This window comes from Triturus cristatus, chromosome 7 (genome assembly GCF_964204655.1).
Source record: "Triturus cristatus chromosome 7, aTriCri1.1, whole genome shotgun sequence".
In the NCBI taxonomy this organism is placed as follows: Eukaryota; Metazoa; Chordata; class Amphibia; order Caudata; family Salamandridae; genus Triturus; species Triturus cristatus.
The window spans coordinates 276,847,709-276,870,068 of NC_140590.1; the positions used below are offsets into that span (position 1 = coordinate 276,847,709).

The 22,360-nt window shown below is 42.6% G+C and overlaps 1 protein-coding gene across 2 annotated transcripts in view; it reads right to left on the reverse strand.

Moving 5' to 3' along the window:
* LOC146809407 (transient receptor potential cation channel subfamily M member 4-like) overlaps positions 1-22,360 on the reverse strand; it is a 388,425-nt gene that overhangs the window by 60,769 nt on the left and 305,296 nt on the right. For both annotated transcript variants that reach the window (XM_085616252.1, XM_085616251.1), the window contains exons 14-16: positions 17,786-17,931; positions 17,053-17,165; positions 987-1,076 (exon numbers count right to left, since the gene is read on the reverse strand). In XM_085616252.1, coding sequence (XP_085472378.1) covers positions 987-1,076; positions 17,053-17,165; positions 17,786-17,931 — 349 coding nt within the window. The remainder of the gene's footprint in view (positions 1-986; positions 1,077-17,052; positions 17,166-17,785; positions 17,932-22,360) is intronic.

Consider the following 22,360-nt stretch of genomic DNA (forward strand, 5'->3'; position numbering starts at 1 on the left):
TACATTCCGTCGACATAAGGTTTGTCAATAGTTCTAGAGATTATTTTTTACCACACATTTGGTGCATTTCCAGGAGTCTTAAATTTCCAGCTCGACAACTCATTTCTAACATCGCAAAACGCTACAAATTAAAACCTATATGGCAATTGGATAATTATATACAGCTTTCCCTCTGCTTGTACAGCAGTTCACCAAAGCATCACACTCAATATACAGAGATGAGTGCAAAAAGTGAATCCCAGTCCCCCACCTTGCATTACTTAGACTCCCTTCTCTCCTCAACTCCCCATAATTTTTCTATCCTAAAGAAATCTAAGTCAGATATCCAGCCTTCTTAAAAGCCGAATGGACAGGCTGCCTCACACACACATCATGTGGACAAGGGAGTGAGAATAAACATCACCAGTTGTGCTTGAGTGCTAACTATTTGGTTTAGAATTGTTAACTATATCACAACAAGCATTGGTAGGGCCGGTAGGTCTGGTTTTGGCTGCTGGCCTCTTGGCTGCGTTAATGCTTGTTTTGTTTTGTCTTGGTTTTCGTGCAACTTTATGTTTGAAGAGCTTGCTGTATAAAAAATAAATATCGGCTAAAAGCAAACTATTGTTTGGGCTTCTGAAAGCACACTGTGCCATACCCTGGTACTGAAAGGAATTACTTTGAATGCGAACATACTCTTTGTGAAAGAGTGAAATGCTGTCACTAACAGTGAAATTACCCAGTGCCTGAAGTGGGCCGATCTATTACCCCATGCTGTAGTGGGACATGAAGGACACCAGACCTAAAAATGTACACTCTTGGAAGTCAAGGCTGTGCAAACCCATTAGAAAATGCTTTGAACTGCTTGAATAACACCAACTCAATCCCTTACGCCCTCTTCTGAAACTTACTCTCCATCTCTTACTATTCCAGATGTTCAAGACCTCCCCCCACTCTGACCTCTACCCTCCTGTCTGTGGTGTCGATTGGTGGTGGTGGGCTCTCACCTGTCCAGCATCGGGATCTTAACATCCACATCCAAGCTGTCCATTTCTAGACGTTGAGCAGTCTCACCCATCCCTTCGTCTTCCAGAGGCCTGAGAAAAGGTACAATAGGAGCCAAGAAAAGTCAATCATTTTTATTGAGACAAAGAGTATAAAAAGATCAAACATGCTTGTGTACACACCCTTGAACGTTGTATGTGACGAGGCTGCACTGTTATGATTCTGGAGAAAAAACATTAAAGTAAACTTGCTATGATGAAACTGTCCCCCTATTAACTCTAACTTTTCTAAATTATTGAAATTCCCAAGATGTCCGATCCATTTTAGTGAATGCCCTTGATGCGGAAAATGTCCCTGCAGTTTTTTTCTGGATCACATAGATTCCTTGTTTCTCTTTTGAGTCTCCTGCTAACCTCATTAATCCCCCTCTTCATCTATTATTGTCTTTCTTGCTCTCTTCATTTTTTATTTATGCAGTTTTATACAGCATGGGCATCGCCTGAAGGTGTAGGAGGGCTTTCCATAAAGTAGCGTGTTACTTTAGTATAACAGGATCATGGGAAGTTAGAGTAATCTTGTCGGAAGGTTCCATCATCTTGGAGTGGTGGGGTATTATGTTACATGAAAGAGTGCTAGAAGCGGTCAAGAGCGAAAGCAGGGGTTCATCTTCAAGAGAAAGCCCTAACAAGATATTCAAAGTAAAATTCAAAAACAGTCCAGGAAAAAAGACTGATCAAGAAGAGGTCTGGAGAAGACGGCCCAATTAAAATACTGTTAGCAGAGAAGGGCTTTCAGTTCAGTCTTGAATGTAGGCGTGAGTGAGTCCCATGTTCAATTCTATCCTGAATGTGTCTCCTAGAGGGAACTCGAAATGAGCAGAAGTTTTGACACTGTACTGTCTTGACAGTGGTGAAATGATCCAACCAGGGTTCTCTCCACTGTCAGAGAGTCCTGTGCCACCTCAGGGTGCCATTGGCATTTGTGATCTGCCAGAGTAGTCAGCTGAGCTCTACCGCTCTGGTGTTTAAAGACCCGGCCAGATGGTTACACAATCAGAAATGCCGTAATGCTCTAGCCAACTCTGAATGTGCAGTGCCTCTTGGCACAGGACCCCATTCCACCCTTCTTGTTGCAGTATCACATGGCGATGGTGTTGTTCGTGAACATTTGCATCAGCCTTCTATTGATGGACAGTAATAGGACCTTCAATGCCAGGTAAATAGCCAAAGACTCAAACAGGTTGATGTAGAGATGGGTTTCTGGCACAGACCAGGGTCCTCTAATCTCTACCTCTTTTAATGACCACCTCAACTCAGCAGTGATGCATTTGTCACTACCATAAGCTCCGGGTGGGGAAGAGTGAGGGGTCTGCTGCTGGTTAGGTTGCGGTCTAGCAACCACCACTGCAGACCATTTGCAGTCTCCTCTGAAACCTGGATAATATCGGAGTGGTTTCCTCGTTGCTCTGCCCGCTGACATCTCAGATCTCATTGTTGAGCCCACACATGTGACCTGGCGAACTAGTCAAGCAGGATGCATGAAGGGAACATGCTAAGAAGCATCACAGCTGCTCTCACTGAGATGAATGAATGAAATAGCCATTTCAAGAGCTCAACCACCACCTTGAGGCATCTCAGCACTAAAAACACTGAAACAAAAAGAAGAAAAACTGTTCCTCTGGAAAATAAACACATTCAGAGAACAGCCATTTTTTCGTAAGCTTTCTGAAAGTAGCAAGGTTGACAGTTTGCTTTAGACCAAACAAGAGATTGTTCCATGCCTTTGCCCCGAGAACAGATATAGATCTGGCCCCCTGGCTTGTAACCTGAACTTCAGGATAGATAGATTATCACAGGCAGATCTCAGCTTTCAATGTGGACGGCAGGAAATCAAATAAGTTACTTGCCTGTAACTTAAGATATCCAGTATTGGTATCTTCCAGAGATTCACATGCTTGAAACATTCTCAGTCGTCAAAGTGGGAGTCCCACGGTACTATAATAAAGCAGTTTGTATAACTAACATAGGCTATACATTTAATAGCCTATATATGTCCTTTTTGAAAAATAACCAAACTATAATTATGACCAATCAGGTGGTAGCACTCTCTAGAACACTCCCAAGAGAAGACGATTCCCTCAGGTTTTCAAGTACAAGTGGAAATAACATCCCTTGTCGTAAGGGGTACCTCTCAGGGCTGAGGGGTGGGTCGCATGTGAACATGAATCTATGAAAGACACCAATACTGAATAACTTCAGTTACAGGTATGTAAGATATTTTCCAATACAATATTGAATCTTTTATAGATTCACATGCTTGAATCAGAATAGCGAGCAGTATTGTGGGTAATTGAAATACCGTTAAAGGATGGTGGGTAAAAACAATACACTTTTGTAGAGGTCAATATGAACTTACAACATTTATTATTATATATATATATTCTGAAAATTCAGTTCCTTTGAGTTTGTCTTTAGAAAAGCACACATTATAGGTTCTTTCTTTGTACACCTACACATTTCAGAGTATCTGATTTAATCTAGGGTTTTGCAAAATTTGTGTAATTTTCAAAATAAAAATCAGCAATTTTACGCTTTAGTGTGAAATGCATCGTCGTGTCAATTTTTGGTAGACGGACACATTTAAGCAAAGTACTGTGAACAACAGCTTCTCGAGTTCTGTTGTTCCCATGTATAGATATTTACTGCCATGGTGTCATTTCGACTAACTTTTTACCAGAAATGGCGCATAATTACATGAAGTGGTGTAATAGTGTAATTGTGAGAATTGTGCATAAGAAGAATGTTAAATTACACAAATTAAGCCACAGTAATATAAATTTTGCCCAAGCCTAATTTAGTCTTCTTTTAAGTATCTTGCTACTTGAACCACAAAAAACTATTGCCTAAAAAAGCGGATCTAAAACCTTAAGTAGAACTGCCAGCTATAGATTTGTAATGTCAAAGAGAAACTATGAGCTTCATTCTTAGCACAGGATTGACCATTTCAACTGATATTCTAATATGTTTGGACGACACCCACCCATCTAAAAATATCTCCATAATGTCATCCCTGACTTTATAAGGAAAATGCAATATTAAATTGCCCAATATGTCCCATAAGGTTTGATCAGATCTTTGTAGAACTGCAGTGGGGCTATCTGCATGTAGGGCCAAAGGGCTGGCGGGGCAAACTTCCTTGCCTTCTTGTTACATTCTCTTGCTGTTTTTCTTTGGCAGCCTGAAAAAAAGTTCACAGAGAATCAAACGCCTCTCTGATGTCGATTATTAGGCAGAGTATTCGCAGGGGGAGCATTCTCATTACTTTCATGGCAGTTTTTTGGTGGGTTTTTGATGCATTCTTGCTGAATATGATGTCAACCCCCTATGGGGATGATGTAGATGTGACTGATTCTAACTCTGCAGAGAAAGATGAACCTGTTACACCTCAGTTTAGTACTGCAATGTATACCTGTTCTGGATAATGATAATGTTCATCTCCCACGTATCCATGGTGGATGCATGAATTCCCTTCTTACGGGGTGCAGAATGCTGAAGGGGTCTGTCTGCATGTCTAATTCCTGAAACCTGGCACCAAAGGCACATTGTTTTACGTACCATCATAGGCGGCAGGGTCTTCAGAAATCTTGGAGGGGGGAAACCAAAGTAGAAGAATACAGGTAAGTTAGGAAGTCTACCACCATTAGGAAGATCTCTATAGAGGTCAAGCCATCAGGAGAAGGGTTTGATGTCCTCTGTGTCAGGAGGTATCATACTTGGAGTATGGTCTGAATCTAATGCTGACGAGCTATCCGTACTGGCTGATATTGTATATTAATATGTAGAGCTTGCTGTGGCAGGGGAGTAATCTTGACACAACCGACCTGGGACAAGCGATATGTCTGTCAATAAGAGGAAAGGAATCTCCCTTTGTTAGATGCCTCTTGAAGGTAGGAGAGATGTGCTTTTCAGGATTAGGCACCTTCCAGCTTGGTGTTATAGGAGGGAACAGAGGATTTTCGAAAATCATTATCTGTTTTCTGCCAATGTTCACAACAGACACAAAAGAAGGTGGCAGAAACAAATAGTGAGCACAGTCTACAAAGTGGATTTAGGGTCTGCAGAAGTACTAAGAACCAAGATGTCCCTTGAGGTAGCCATGTATATCTGAATCCAGGGTCTGCTCAATAGTATTAATGAGTACATGCCACTTTATGTAAGCCGACTAAATTCGGTATGATCTGGGTCCTGGTTTGTTGTACTGACCAATTTTCAGCGATAATTGTGAGAAAGCTGTCAGATAGTAGATGGGAATATTACTTTGGAGGGAAGTTAAATGCTATTGCACCTCTTCAATTCTCACATATTTCCCATAGTGTGGAAATGTGGATTTTCCTGGTCAGTTATGTCCCCTATCTTGGACCCCAACGGTTTTATGTGCATGTCACAAGTACATGTATGTTCCCTCCAGTTCCAGTTTCCAAAACGCAAACATATGTGCGTCCACCGTCAACATGTTCTCTGTCAGATCCGCCATCAATGGGCTGGATATTCGATTCCTAAGTATGAAAGGCCACCGACTTTATATGGCTAAGTTACTCCATTTTTACAGTTCAGGCAAGTAGGCCCGATCCTGTCCTTAAAGCCTTCCCTGCTCTCTGTCTCTGACAGCTTCAGCTTGAGCCCGCATCTGTATCCATGAACTTTGTCCTACTCCCTGTGCAGCTAACGGTGCCTGCCTCGGCCAGTTTTGCTTGCCTGCCAAGAAGCTGTATTTCACCTTCGAATTATCTACTTTGCTCTTCAGCCGATGCATTCCTGTTCGGTGATTTAGGTAAACATTTCCTCTAAGCTCACAAGCAAAGGACTCGGCCTTTCCGTCCTCCTGCAAGTAATTCATAGCCCTGTTGCCATGGAAAGTTTTCTGCCCCTCGCATCTCATATAGACACTTAGACGCTTATACACGCACACACAGTCAGTATAGAATAGATTCTGTCCGAGAGTCTTTTTCTTGTGGATAACATAGTTCTCTAAACATAGGATGTTAGATATGATTTGGGATTAGGTTGACTTGACCCCCAGACTTCTCGTCTCCACATGTAGAGCTAAATGTCAAGTCCCCTTCACCCCCTAGTTGCACGTCAATCACACGTCATGCTGTTGCGCGCGCATCTATGTTAAGTATTATCTTATAGATCCACCTATGCATGATAATCAGAGCCAATCATGTTTCTTTCTGCTCCTTATTACGCCTAGTTTCGATTACGCACCAATATGTCATTTCTCTTATCAATTGTTACGCCTTTTGCATTCATTTCATTGTAATGTATGAACTATAAAAGTTACTTCTTGTCAATAAAGTATTGTACTTCACTTCCTGAACCCTCGTGGTGACGGAACCTGAAGGCCGCCACTCGAGTCGGCCATTTTGGAATAAAGCCCATTCAGAAAATCTCTTATACCACGGATTCTGCCTCTTGTTATTCTGAGCTATTTTACTTTATTTTAGATTCTGTATGAAATTCAGTCAAGGTAAAAAAAGAATATTTACCACATAATGGCGCCCGAACAGGGACACTTTCTCATCTCACGCGCCGGCGGTGCGTTGCAGGCCCGGTCTCCTGCCACAGCTGGACGGACCATAAACGCGTACCAGCAGGATTTCCTGTAAGCTCCCTCCGGTCAAGCGGGGGCGACTGAGGCTGCGATCAACCCAGACGAGGCGGTGAGAAGTGCGAAGTATCCCGACCAGAGCCGAGCTGAGAGAGCAAGATCCGAGGTATACAGAGGCCCACCAGGTTTTCGAAATCCCGATGTCCAGAGGGTCCGCTGTCCGCAGTCATCGAGTCCCGTCCATTCTCTGAGGCCTTCCGTTTCAAGGAGCTACTCGGTGAGTACCATCGCCGGGGAGGCGTGTTGACAGCACATAGGTTGTGCCGGTCAAGACTGATTTGGGTACAAAAATCCGGTCTGCACTGTTTAGCAGTGTATATGTACTGTTTAGCAGTATATCAAGTATTCCGAAGTATCTAGTTATTGTCAAGAATTCTGCTTGGTGATTAGTTATGCAGACTGTCATCATTGTTGGTCATTTTTAAAGGTTAAAATGTTTAATGTTAAATGTTTAAAGTGTTCAAATGTCTTGCATATTGTGGTATGAATGATTGTTCATTGTTCACCGTTCATTATTGTGTTTTCCGTATTAAGTGAATTCAAGAGTAAGTATCAGATCAGTTGTCGAGATGCCGCTCTTCTCGAAGTTAAGACAGATTACTACCAGAAAAGGGGTGCTCGAAGAAGCAGTTCCTATTCCTCCTAGGGACACCCCAGGGCATTTTATGTATCATAAGCATGGCTTAGATGCCATATTGTTTCTTGATCTATGGGTAGATTATACCAAGGGATTGCCGGAAAGTCAAAGGTGGCCCGCAGCGGGAACCTGGGATGCAGAGTGCATCATGAAAGTGGAGGAAGAGTTATGGAAAAGAAAAGTCAGACAGTCACAGAAAGACGCTGTTGAGTTATGGCGTAAAGAATCTCATAGACGTACAGAAAAAGCACGTAGACAGGAAGAGAGGAGTAAAGAGAGGTCAAAGGAAGTTCAAGAAAATATATTAATTGAGGAAGGTATCCGAGTAAAATCAGAACAAGTAGATAGACAAAGAAACGCTCTTATGAGTGGTATGTATCCCCTCCTAGCCGAAGGACTACCTAAGGCTGTTCCAGAGATGCCAAAAGACTTGCCACCCCCATTATTTCCAATTAAGGTACATCCAAAAGGGCATCCCAGAACCGCAGAAGATGTTTTTCTTTCCTCATATCTAGATGACGCAGCTCCCGAGTATGCTAACCCCACACCACATAGACCGTCTGGCGGAGGGGTTCAACGTCAGGATCAGGTATCTGTCCCCGTGCAACAGCAAGTCCCGACGCGAGCTCCGGCAAGCACGTCTGTTTCCGCATCTGTCCCCGCAGTCGATTCTACAGTGGTATCGACACCTATAGTTGCTGTGTCACGTTCGACGAATCCATTCACACCCGACGCCCCTGAAGGGGCCACGGGAGGTGCAAGCAATACTTTTACGCCACCTAGAATAAATAAACTTATTTTTCAAGAATCAGCGCATTCACGTACACCCAAATTCGTAAGTGAACGTACGCTTAAGGAACTCCTTATAGATTGTAGATATGACCCGGTGGTCGGTAAAGAGGACGAAATGGTCCTGGCATCATTACGTATCAGACGAGCCGCAGAGTATTTAGCGAGGTTACCAGGAATGACTACGCATCTAGATAACATATATCATTTTGTCCAAACAGGGCGAGACCCAGAATGTATTAACAGAGCTATGGAATTCCAGAAAGTAGAGATACAGGGGGAACTGTTACGTTTCCTCATAAACTGTGTGATCAGAAATCAAGACCGTCCGGGGGTAGACCCGAATACAATGCTTATTCTTACAAGATGGAGCCAGAATATATCAGAAGGGAGACACGATAAGAAAAACTGTATAATAGCCATGTGCCGAAAAATCCGTAGAGAAATAGAACGCATTCACGAAGAAAGATTGGAAATAGACGAGTTCGAGCAAGATGAAGTCTCCGAATCAGGGAATTCCGCAAGACAGTCAGAAACCATAGCATACGTAGGCAGAGGAAGATCCTGTGATAATACTAGATGTTTTTCTGATCCCATACACTCTGTATGTCCAAATAATAGCAGAACGTATCCGACGCCTGTAATAAATTTAAAGTCTCCTGAACATCTGTTCCAAGCCGCAGATAAACTACTACGAGAACGAAGGGGTTACCACCTCCTCGATTCCATGGATGAGCAAGAATTGGCCAGATCAGCCGTTCACTGGATTGACAGTCCTGAAAAATACGGTGATGAGACCGTAGCACACACGTTTTTTAACCTTAGTGCAGATGAACAACGTTTAGCTGGAATCTATATGATTCAGCAACTCCTTATATTATATAAGAGCCAACATGCTGACCCTGGTCCTTTACCTGATATATTAACGGAACTACTCACGAACAGATGGAGAGGTTCTAGTAACAAGTTGATTAAAGAAATATTAGTATCACGTAAACAGTATGTCCTTTTTGTAAATCCGGATTCTTTCCCGCTGCCCCGCAGAGAAAGAACGCCGTATTATATGGATAGACAAAATCCCTTACGAGAAGTGCACCCAATAAAAGGCGAAGACAATGAGTTTCACCGTGTATTTGTATACACACCCATATCAAAAATTGAATTGTTAGAAATGAAGAAAGTAGTACCAAGTCATGACAAAGACCCAGCGGGTTTCCACCGAGAAATTAAGGACATGTTGCTGATGGGAGAGTATACCTATCCTGATATTATGACGATATTAAAGGTGCTCTTACCTGCTGGTATTTATGAAAAACTGAAAGAAAAAGAGTGGGAAGTGGGAGACCAAAAGATAGATTGGACAGCATTAGAAACGGAAGAAAAGGCCCGAGCTGCAGGTTCAGGGCTCGGGGATAAAGTCAAAGCATTACCAGGTTTACTAGTACAAGTACTGCCACGTTTGTTAACTACGAAAAAGGAAGATTGGGGTGCAATCACGGCCTGTAAACAAAAGCATGACGAAGACACAAGTGACTATTATGCCCGATTTGAAAAATGTTTTGGAATAAATAGTGGTATAAAAACAAGTAGTGAGTCGTATCCACATTTATTTGTGACAAAATTAGTAGAAAATGCATTACCTCCAGTAAAGAATAGAATATTGAAATTCGAGAGTACCTGGCAAAGTAACACTCCGTCACAAATGCTACAAATGTTACAGTATCATCACAATAGAATTAGAGATGAACAAGAACACGAACAAAGACGTATGAAAGATACAAAAATGAAAATGCTAGTGTCTCAGACAGTACCGGCTGAAGGACATAAAAAGGGTATGACACAGTCCGATTCAGCAGGACCGGTAAAAGGGACATGCAATTATTGCAAAAAGCCAGGTCATTACGTACACGATTGTCCAGTTTTAAAACACAATATCGCCATAGGTAAAACACAAGAAAGATCACGGCCACTCAGACAAGATCAGAATGAACAAGGAGCTATGCCACATTCCCAGGCCATGCCAGCCGCACAACAGCCAATACAGTTTGTGCCAGCTGCACCACCGTTGCCTGTTACTGCCACACAAACCACCACACGACAAATGTATCAGACTGCACAGTATGAATATCCTGAGTATCAGCGTTACGCATGAACCAGCCTAGAGAGGGAAGTGGACTTACCGCTTATCGAGATTCCTGTAGATCAAGAAGGACCTTATGTACATAGTGAATTATTAGGTCAAGATAGAAAATTCTTACTCGATACAGGGGCAAGTCGTACAACTATAAAACGTAGTGAAGTTCCAGGGGCACCCCTCTCAGGCTCTCAAAATGTTTCCCTTGGTTTTTCAGGAAAACCTATTGTTAACGAAGTATCACAGCCTCTTCCACTTACGATAGGACCTTTGACACGAACTACAGATTTATTGCTTACTAAATCATGCCCAGAAAATTTGTTAGGAATTAAAACTCTGAAAGCCCTAGGAGCCATAATATGTTGTTCTCCGGAAGGAATAAGGTTGTTTTTACGTGATTTTAAAGGTCACTATGTGTCTAGAGACATGGATCCCCGACTACAGACTTTACCAGCACATCTATGGGCACAAGGCCCTACTGATGTTGGTTGCATGAACATTACACCATACCGAGTTACACTCAAGGCAGGAGTGGTATTACCACGAATGCGACAATACAAGTTACCGCAAGATGCTGTAGTGGCTTTGCTGAAAATCATTGATGAGTTAATTGCCCAAGGAGTAGTTGTAGAAACAGACTCCAATGTATGTAATTCACCGATAATTCCGATTCTTAAACGAACTGACCCTACTGCTCCGCCAGTATACCGATTGGTTATTGATTTGCGGGAACTAAACAAGTGCATTGTGCCACAATTTCCTGTGGTCCCCGATATATCATCATTATTGACAGCAATTGATTCCGAAGCAACATTCTTTACTGTAATTGATCTCAAGAATGCCTTTTTTAGCGTCCCAATAGATCCGGAAAGCCAATATTTGTTCGGATTCAGTTTAAATGGGCGCAGCTTTAAATTCTCACGCGCTCCCCAAGGATTCACAGAAAGCCCCAGCATCTACAGCCAAGCACTGAAACGAGAACTTGACAGTATCCACATGCCAGTCAATACTGCACTGCTTCAATATGTCGATGATCTGCTGATCACCGCGAGAAGCGAACCTGAATGTGAAAAGGCTTCTCTGACAGTTTTACAATTTCTAGCCGACAAGGGGCACAAAGTGTCTCCCTCTAAACTGCAATTCTGTGCCCAGCGAGTTATTTATCTTGGTCACTCGCTGTCCAAGGAGGGAAGGCAGCTTACACCAGATCGCATCCAGTTAATTGCTAACATGTCAATACCCCAGACACAAAAGGAGGTGCGGGCTTTCATAGGCCTCACTTCATATTGTAGGCAGTGGATCCCTCAGTACGCATTTCTAGCAAAACCACTCATTCAGTTAACCACACAGGAGGCAGCCACATCGACTGTTCTCCCTTGGACTCAGGAACATACACAAGCTTTTGAAAGCCTAAAGGAAGCTTTATGTCAAGCACCTGTTTTAGCAACACCATGTTATAGCAAACATTTTACACTCTTTGTCACAGAACGCGAAGGTACTGCTTTGTCAGTACTCACACAGGAACAAGCAGGATCACGCAAGCCATGTGCTTATTTTTCCAGTACATTAGATCCCGTAGCTCAGGCTTTGCCCGCATGCCTGAAATCAGTGGCAGCAACAGCTTTAGCAATCAGACAAAGCGATGCCATAGTGTTAGGACATCCATTGACAGTACAAGTACCACATGCAGTAGAAGTTCTTGTGAACCGAACACAAACACAACACTTGACCATAGCAAGACTTACCGGTTATGAACTGACATTGTTTCAGCCACACATAGAGATCCGACGGTGTAATACATTGAATCCTGCTACACTATTACCTGTAATTGGAACAGACCCACTAGCTCATGATTGTGTTGAAATTATTGAAATAAAGACGAAACCTAGACAAGACTTGACAGACGTTCCATTGTTAGATCCAGACCTGACATTGTATGTAGATGGATCGTGCATGAGAGCAAGTACAGGAGACTTAGTGGCCGCGTATGCAGTCACAACAGACACTGAAGTTATTGAGACAAATTGTATAGATACTTTGTCAGCCCAAGCAGCAGAACGTATTGCTCTAACACAAGCCTGTATTCAAGCCACAAATAAGAAAGTTAATGTATACACTGACTCACGTTATGCATTCGGAGTTGTACACGACTTCGGCGTGCTGTGGCGAGAGAGAGGTTATTTAACCTCCCATGGTGCCCACATTCAGCACGGAACCCTCATTCATGCCTTGTTAGACGCAATACATCTACCAACTGCCATATCGATTATGAAATGTAAAGCACACACGAAGGTTACTGATATCATTTCTCAAGGCAATGATTTAGCTGACAGAACAGCTAAACAGACTGCTCAGAATCGCACATTAGACATGACAAAGCCAATAGTTCAGACACCAACACAGTGTATGACAATTAAGGATCCCGCACTTGACGTAATTGACATACAGACACATGCTACTGCAGAGGAATTAAAGAAATGGACTGAACTAGGAGGGATCCAGACAGATCAGGGATGGATGACGAAGGAGAAATCTGTATGGTTTCTTCCTGACTCTATGGTCCAGGCCATTATAGCTACAATTCACAGCCCAGCGCATTTAGGAGAAAAAGCTATGCTAGATAGCATTCAACACATTTGGTTCAACAAACATTTACGAGCAGCAGCTAAACAAAAAGTCCGTACCTGTATGATATGTTGTCAGTTCAACCCAGGAAAAAGTGTTCCCGTAGAACAGGGTGGATTCCAGACTCCTGATCATCCTTTTGAAGTGCTCCAAATGGATTATATCCAGATGGAACGATGTCGAGGATTCAAATATGTTCTGGTAGTTGTCTGCGCTCTCTCCCGATGGACTGAGGCGTACCCAGTATCAGATTACACGGCCCGACTACTGCCAAACAGTTAGTTCGAGAATTCTTCCCGCGGTACGGTTTACCACGTGTTGTATATTCAGATAACGGCCAGCCTTTCTCATCCGAATTAATGAAACATGTCTCACTTTTGTTGGGATATCAGTGGAAATTCCACTGTGTCCGACACCCCGAGGCAGCAGGTCTCGTGGAACGACATAATCAAATTTTGAAAATCAGATTGTCTAAAATATGTAAGGAGAAGGGTGTTGACTGGATAGTAGCATTACCAGTTGCACTATTTTACATAAGAATGGTAGCACACTCTCGAACAGGGCTATCCCCGTATGAGGTGATCTTCGGAAGACCACCAAATATGTGGGGGACGCCTATACCACGTAAAATAACTGATGTTAATTGTAATATGCTGACAGATTACTTGGCTTCCTTGATGTCTGCACTACAATCTTGTCGTTCACAGGTAACTGCAGCTTTTCCTGACAACACTGAGGTGAAACCCCATGACGTTGCTCCGGGGGATCTGGTGTTTGTGAGAAATTTTGATCGGAAGACCCAGTTGGAGCCCAGGTGGAAAGCACCGAAGCTAGTCCTGCTGACCACAAGAACAGCCGTGAAAGTTGAGGGCCGCAAGGGCTGGATACATTCCAGCAACATTAAGAAATTTCATGGACTATCCTCGGATATAGACACTGTGCCCTGCACTCCCTCACAGACTGATTCAAAACTTCCTTTTGTTGAACAGAATGACTCTCAGTGCTATAAATTAAAGCTTAGGCCCAAACAGTCGAGCAATTTGATTGTTTAAGTCCTCTCCAAGGTGAAGCGGTTGAATTGTCTCCGACATGTATCCCTTGGACCTGAGTAGAGAAAATACCCGAGAAATGTTGAAACGACAGGCGTATTGTAAATCACTGCGTAGCTACTGTATGAGGACATTATTAATTTTGTTTTTATTGAGTGTTTTAGTAATTATTACGAGTGTGATTTTGCACATATATCATCCTATTTCTAGACATGTTTATAATGTTGCTGCTGAACATTCTTTTAGTGACCTACCGCCACATGAATTATCTTATAGACTTGCGCTGCGCAATAACACTTTCATTAGTATGTTACATCATTCCCATCAGACTAGTAATGCCACCAATTGTTGGGTGTGTGGCCGACTCCCTCCCTATCAGAATAACAGAGGAGTTCTGCCTTTCTTTCCACATCCGTTCACACACAATGGCTCCTGTGGAGCATGGTTTAGTTTACTAAATTCCATAGACCCAGACACAGCAGTTTATCAACAACATTGGATATGGGGAAATCTGAATCTAGTTTTATTCAAAGTCTGTCATCCTAATAAGGAGGGTCGCCCCAGTAGAACAGGAACTGATCTAGAAAATGAAGTGTATAAATTAGGTAACTTTACACCTAATCTTATGATTCTGAATGTCAAATCCGAAGTTGAACTAATTCTGCCCACTATGTCAGTATTTTCAGTTAAGGGTGAATTATGTGTAAGAAAAGTTGGTTCCATACATATGGGCCATAGCCAATGCGTTACTACAGTAGAATATAGTGATCAAGGTAAATCTTCATTTAGAGCTTCTCGCCATTCTTACTTTATATGTGGTCAGACGGCATATATGCGTCTGCCTCTAGATTGGGATGGTACCTGTTACATAGCATTCCTTCTGCCACCTGTTTTCCTAGCTCCACCTGATTATTATCGGAATGTTCATTTAGTACACAATAGAGAGCGAAGAGATCTCCCAGTTGTCGATTATACTGAGACGGCATGGGACAAGTATGTAGATTTCAATAAAGGTATCTTTCCCTATATAGGTACAATATCAAATAGTAAGCTGATACGTAAACTAACCAAGACTCTCGAAGCTGTAGTAAACGAGACTATAGCCGCCCTAGGTAATCTGACAGAGGAACAATCAGTAATGAGAATTGTTGTTCTCCAAAATCGTCTTGTCCTTGACGTCATCCTGGCCGATAGGGGCGGAGCTTGCAGGGTCATCGGATCCAGCTGCTGCATATTCATACCAGAAAATTCGCCATCTGTATATAAAGCTATAACACGCCTTCATAAGATTGTGAGCCAGATACACGAAAATCCAGGCACTTGGACGTGGTCCGGGTGGTTTTGGAGTGTGATATCAGCCTGGGGATGGAGAGTTCTATCCTTCCTAGGTATTGGCCTTCTTATGCTCTTCAGTTGTTGTTTATGCCTACAATGTGGACCAGCGATTTGTGGTCTGTGTGCCACATCATGCATTCCATATCAAGGTTCTCGTTCAAAATGCCGGAAGAAGAAGGAAGAAGAAATGATGCTCCATGAGCAAATCGATGGAATGATGAAGATTGATATCTCTTGAAGGGCAAGTAGGGGACAAGGAGGGAATGTGGAAATGTGGATTTTCCTGGTCAGTTATGTCCCCTATCTTGGACCCCAACGGTTTTATGTGCATGTCACAAGTACATGTATGTTCCCTCCAGTTCCAGTTTCCAAAACGCAAACATATGTGCGTCCACCGTCAACATGTTCTCTGTCAGATCCGCCATCAATGGGCTGGATATTCGATTCCTAAGTATGAAAGGCCACCGACTTTATATGGCTAAGTTACTCCATTTTTACAGTTCAGGCAAGTAGGCCCGATCCTGTCCTTAAAGCCTTCCCTGCTCTCTGTCTCTGACAGCTTCAGCTTGAGCCCGCATCTGTATCCATGAACTTTGTCCTACTCCCTGTGCAGCTAACGGTGCCTGCCTCGGCCAGTTTTGCTTGCCTGCCAAGAAGCTGTATTTCACCTTCGAATTATCTACTTTGCTCTTCAGCCGATGCATTCCTGTTCGGTGATTTAGGTAAACATTTCCTCTAAGCTCACAAGCAAAGGACTCGGCCTTTCCGTCCTCCTGCAAGTAATTCATAGCCCTGTTGCCATGGAAAGTTTTCTGCCCCTCGCATCTCATATAGACACTTAGACGCTTGTACACGCACACACAGTCAGTATAGAATAGATTCTGTCCGAGAGTCTTTTTCTTGTGGATAACATAGTTCTCTAAACATAGGATGTTAGATATGATTTGGGATTAGGTTGACTTGACCCCCAGACTTCTCGTCTCCACATGTAGAGCTAAATGTCAAGTCCCCTTCACCCCCTAGTTGCACGTCAATCACACGTCATGCTGTTGCGCGCGCATCTATGTTAAGTATTATCTTATAGATCCACCTATGCATGATAATCAGAGCCAATCATGTTTCTTTCTGCTCCTTATTACGCCTAGTTTCGATTACGCACCAATATGTCATTTCTCTTATCAATTGTTACGCCTTTTGCATTCATTTCATTGTAATGTATGAACTATAAAAGTTACTTCTTGTCAATAAAGTATTGTACTTCACTTCCTGAACCCTCGTGGTGACGGAACCTGAAGGCCGCCACTCGAGTCGGCCATTTTGGAATAAAGCCCATTCAGAAAATCTCTTATACCACGGATTCTGCCTCTTGTTATTCTGAGCTATTTTACTTTATTTTAGATTCTGTATGAAATTCAGTCAAGGTAAAAAAAGAATATTTACCACAATAGGCACAATTACTTCCCCACTGTAAGAAAAATGGTTTCGTTTACAAGCTAACATTAATTTCCAGCTTGTTATAAAAACCATGGTGCGAGTCCAACACACAGGCAAGTTCACTTTTAATAACTTGCCTCCTTATGCTCGCGAGGTTGTGCATGATCTGTACTTGAAGTACTTCTTGTGATATGAAAAATTGTAGTACGTTATTAAATGAGTTTACACGCCTGTATAACACATGCTGATGTTTTATCAAATTGCATCCAGGTTGTTTTTGGAATAATGCCCAAAATGCAACACTAATAATGGGAATATTTAGTCATTTGCCATGATTGGTAATGTCTGTTAAATGTTGAAATGTGTGGCATAGAGCAGGCTTAAGATGTACTCACTTGAACGCGATCAGATTGCTGTAAATCAGAGGGGGGCAGATGAAAGTGAGCATCAGTTTCCAGACAGGGGTACCTGGCATCATCTCTCCCCACCAGTTCTCTGTGAGCATAGCCTGCAAAAAAAGACTAGGGGTTACAAAAAGGTGATTAACGTAAAGCTAGCTGCTACAGGTTTGTAGCCTTGTTACTGTTAGTCAACCATGGTCACGCTAGTGACATCATAGAACGCACATCTGAATAAACTCTCTAGGTTTTAATCCTGGGAGTAGCAGGTGAAAGACACTTCATGGCAGTGGGTGCCTTAACACTGTGAGATAACTTGACAGCATTCTATGCATCCTATCCTGGTCATCAGATATACTCTGTGCAATGTTTGTGAGTTCTTGCATGCCGAGTCTTGCCAGCAGCTCAAAAGATGAAGTGACTCTCCACAGAGTCCTCAAGACAGATGCAGCACTGTGGGCTTCCAACCTGCTCCAATGAGTCTGTACTGTCTGCCCCAACCCATCTGCATGTTAAGACTGGCCATTTCCTCTCTGCCTCCCCTCCCAGAGCTTACCTTCCATCCACTGCTTTCTTCTAACTTCACACCCCATCATTCTCTTCCTCTTCTGACTCCCAAGGACTTTCCTGTCACAGGCCTACCTCTTCTTTTAAGTTTTGCTTATCTTCTCATTCAATTTTGAACACACTCTTTACTCCTCCGCCATGCACAGTGAACCCGCTCACTCACCTGCACGCCATCCTGCGCGAAGAAGTTGCGCGCATCAGCCTCGTAGGCAAGCTTCAAGCAAGTAGCCTCCATCCAGACGTTCGAGCGTCGTACCAGCAGTTTCAGAGCTCTAACCTCACTGTTACTGTAGCAGTCGTTAAACACCCCTAAAGACAGCAGCAAGACAATGACGGGAAGGAATACAAAATCAGTGTCACTTGAGGAGCATGCGATTGAGAAAATGTACCCAACTTGGGGATATGGACCCAGAGCGTGCAAAGTTAAGTAGCCACCTGATCAGCTTTCAGGTGGGGAAACACACACGTGTGTGTATATATTACATGTACATACACACACATACTGTGCCTGAGTCATCTGTGGGGCATTTGGTCATGTTGGTGCGGTTGGCTGTAGGATTGTAGAGAGCAACTGAGTGAAAATATTATATATACACATATATGTATGTGTGTATATATATATATACACACGTATATATATATATATACACACACACACATACATACATACACATACATAAACACACAGACACGCACCTATATATACATACACACATATATACACACACATGAATTTTTTGACTTATACTGCCTGTTCCTCTGTGTCTGGACAAAGCTATACCTGAAGAGCTCTAATGAGAGCGAAACACTGTCAGGGGTTGCTTTTATACATTTCAGGTTGGCTTGGATGGTATGTTACCAAGCCAAAGCTGTAATACTGTGCCTGGAATGGTAAAAGGCTTTGGTCATTTTACAGTTCGGCATGGATAGCACTGTGCTAATCCTATGCTTAAAGACTTTGCTGTAGAAATGGCAAAAGACTTTGTACCTTTCCACCTCCACGTGGACGGCACTGTGCTAATCCGACTCTTAAAGGCTTTGATAGCAAAGCAGACATAGGTGAGCAAATTTAAAGTGTCGCTGGTGTTGAGAGTGCTCTATACAAGAGCTGCTTTCCACCTAAACTTGAGAACTACCCTGAGTTCTCTGATTTTATATACATATTTACTCACATGGACACACATGTACACACGCATACACATATGTACGCACACACATACATATATATACACATACATACATATATAGTAGTGGTCATAGTTATCCAGATGCCTTGAAAATACAAGGCAATCCTTAAAAAAAAAAAAAATGCTGTCTCAGCTTGTGAGTTGGAGTTCAATTGACAAGTTCAAGAATAGCCATTTTAGGTGCCAGATTTGACGGCTATTTAGTATTCTAGTTGCTTTTGACGGTCAGATTTCAGTGCTGCAAAAAATAGCACGTGCACAGTCGGACATTTAAATAGGTGTTTGCTGCCTCTGCTTGGTAGAAGGGGGTTCGAGGGATACAGCACAGGGCCTGGTCACAGCCCAGACCATTTACTGAAGCCCACTGAACAGCGCCCTCTTCAGGACCAACCCCCACCATTCACAGCAAGTAAATAATTTTTTTTAAAAGCCATGAAATTCTCTGAAAAACACTGTTAAAAACGGAATTATGTTTGAGGCTTAAACACACAAAGCACTGAACTCCTGAGCAAAACACCTAACTGGAGAACAATAGTGGAGAACTGCGAGTTATATTCCAGTTAGAACATTATTTTAAGATTAACTTTCAACAGAAACCCATCAGAATCCAGCAGCCAGTTCTTGCAACCAACAGCCATAAAGTACCTCGTCAATGACATCTGCAACTTTATGTTCTTTACTGTCCAGACAGTATGACAATCCACATGGGGCGGGTCCATTTTATGTTTGATATGTATGGCACTTGCACCATTCCTGGCAAAGATACTGCACTGTATTCTTCCTTTGAGGGGCTTTCGGTCAGCCTCCTTCGGCCATTGGCTTACTTGGCTCAAGGACCTTCAGCCAATGGCATGAAACATTGTCATTTACTTCTCGGTCCACCCCAGGGGAATATTTTAGTCCCACAGTTTTTCTATGGACTGTTTAGATGTCCTTCCATCTGAATTGGAATTCATTAGACTATTTTACATCTAATATCAGCTGGAGTACAGCCTGGGAGCACCAGGAGGCGAAGGATGACAAAAGCATCCAAAAGATTAATGGTACCGAAAAAGCGACCCCTTTGTTCCTGTAGTATCAGGTTTTCACCTAATTTTGCATGTGCTTTAATGGAATAGGATTGAGGATTGTATAGAATGCACACTCCAGATCCACATGACTTACAAATGTCAAGCCTATTGGCTTTGTCAGCGCTCGTTACAGCTTACCTCGTCAAAACTCGGCCCCAGCCTTTGTTAAACATGCCACGGATTTTGTTTTTCTTTATTAAATGAAGAACAATCAAGTGGATGAACATTGTGGGGTGGGAGGCTTGTGGGGTGGAAGGCTTGTGGGGTGGGAGGCTTGTGGGGTGGGGGGGTTTGTGGCGTTTCAGCAAAAGTGCGTTTTGCCGGTCAGACCTTAAGATGACTTGTCAACAGCCGCTTCAAAAACGGTCAACACTAAGGTTCATCAAATTTGTGTACATTTGATGCCTTTTTCATAAATGACAAATTTTCCTTAAGCTGCATTGTGTCCTTCAGACACAAAGAAGCAATTTAGTTGAAAATCTGTCATTTGAACCAAAATATGGCATCAAAGCTTTGTAAAAAAGAAATAAGATGTTTTCTAATCTCCTCTTCTAATAAGCAACGTGGACCAATCACCGGCTAGTTGGTAGTACCCACAGTAATAGCAGATGTGTCATTGACGGCACGATTGCGCCTTAAACCAGAGTTGGCCAAGTAGAGACTCCAAGGAGGTTGGCTTTGACACCAAAGTGTAGGGAGACACCCTAAAGACTAGACAAACATGTTTTTCCTTGAAACAGCGCACATTTCAGATGAAAGCTGGCTCGTCTTCTCCTTTAAGCCGTGTCCTATGTCCAAGGAACAGCAAAGTGCCGTTTCCAAAGACCTCGAAAGGAGAGCCTCCAGTATCCGCGATACTGAAAGACGGGTAGCACTTTTCAAGAACTCCAGTGCAATCATTACAACTATGGGAATGAACTGTGTTGATGACCACCATGAGGATATCTTTTGGAATAAAAGCACCAGCATTGTTTTTTAAAATTAAACCTGTTCTCCGAGAGAAACTTATTGCAAAACTAATCTGTACTTGGACTCAAGTGTGTAGGATTTTTATAACATGTATTATCACACCCATCTAATGTGCTATATGAAGTTTATAGATTATTGCACTGTTACAAGTAAAAAACAATACGAGTTACAAAAAGTGACGGTGCAATAACAAAATCAAACTTAGATAGTCGCGGATGGTTAGGACTCTTGTGGAGTGTAAAGCATCAAGAGGTATTGTGCAACTAATTCACTACGGCAGCGCCTCGCAAACTGTGGGTTCAGACCCACTGGTGGGTCACGAGCCGAGCAAGTAATATTTAAAATGATTAGCCATGCTCGTGCGCTGTTGGAAAGATGCTGAACAATGTCCCTAAGTCCAGTTTTAAAACAAACCCTTGCCAGCATTCTCAAGCTAGACTCCTGGTGAACTTTGCAGTATGTGTTGCTGCTGTTTCTTTACATCACAAGGCCATTTCAGCAGAGAATGAGCTACACAAACATATCACTTGTGCATGACTTTCACACTTAAAATAAGAAATATGGATGTGGCCTAACGTCCACAACTGCCATCTTTGATCTGGGGAACCAGGATCCAGGCCCAGCGTTGGCTCAATAGCCTTTGATTCTGGGTAAATCACTTAATCTCCTGTGCTTTTAATTAATTGAAGTGGACCTTGTGTAATGTAATCTGGTGCTCATGTAAAGTGCTTCAATGCCCTGGGGCTGTGTTCAAGATAAATAAAACTGCAAAATAAACATATATGGAGTGCGAGATACACTACTGGGCCTTGTTTTAACACAAAAATGGATGTGAGGTCTTATCATACTCTGCTGCAAAATGGGCTTCTCAAATTTGCTAACACCACTAGTATCAACACCTAGATTTTTCAGAAGCCTTGTGATTCTAGTGAACAGATGCTACAAGCCAGCACCCAACTCTGAAAAGGGTTCCAGCACCATCTTTCAGCACAGTTCATCTGCTATTTTTATAGACAGATCAATATCTTGGCCACAGTATGCTATCAAAGGGCGCGGTTAAGATGTGACATGTGCAAACAATTGCTGTTATTCCATTACAAAAATGGGCCACCTCATGTTCATTAAAGTTAGGAAGGTCGTAAAAATCTGTAATTCTAAAAATAAGGCCCAGGTTCTAAAAGGCAGGGATAGAAACGGGATGCTGGCCATTAATTTCAGGATCCATATTTCAAAATCACACTCTGTTGGGACTGAGTCCCACAGCTTGTTGGTGCAGAACAAACACTTCTGGAGGTCAGCCTCCTCTCTCTAGATACCGTCTTTAGATTCACGACTCAGACTTTGAGGGTCAGGGCCATCAATCTCCACACAGAGTTTTACCACCTGGTTAAAGTCGCTCTTCTGACGTTGGGGCTGCTTCTCTACACAACCCCATGCAAAGTGTCAAAGTCTCTGGACTCCAGACGCACTTTTTAACAACACAAGTGACATTAATGACAAATCAGTAGGCGA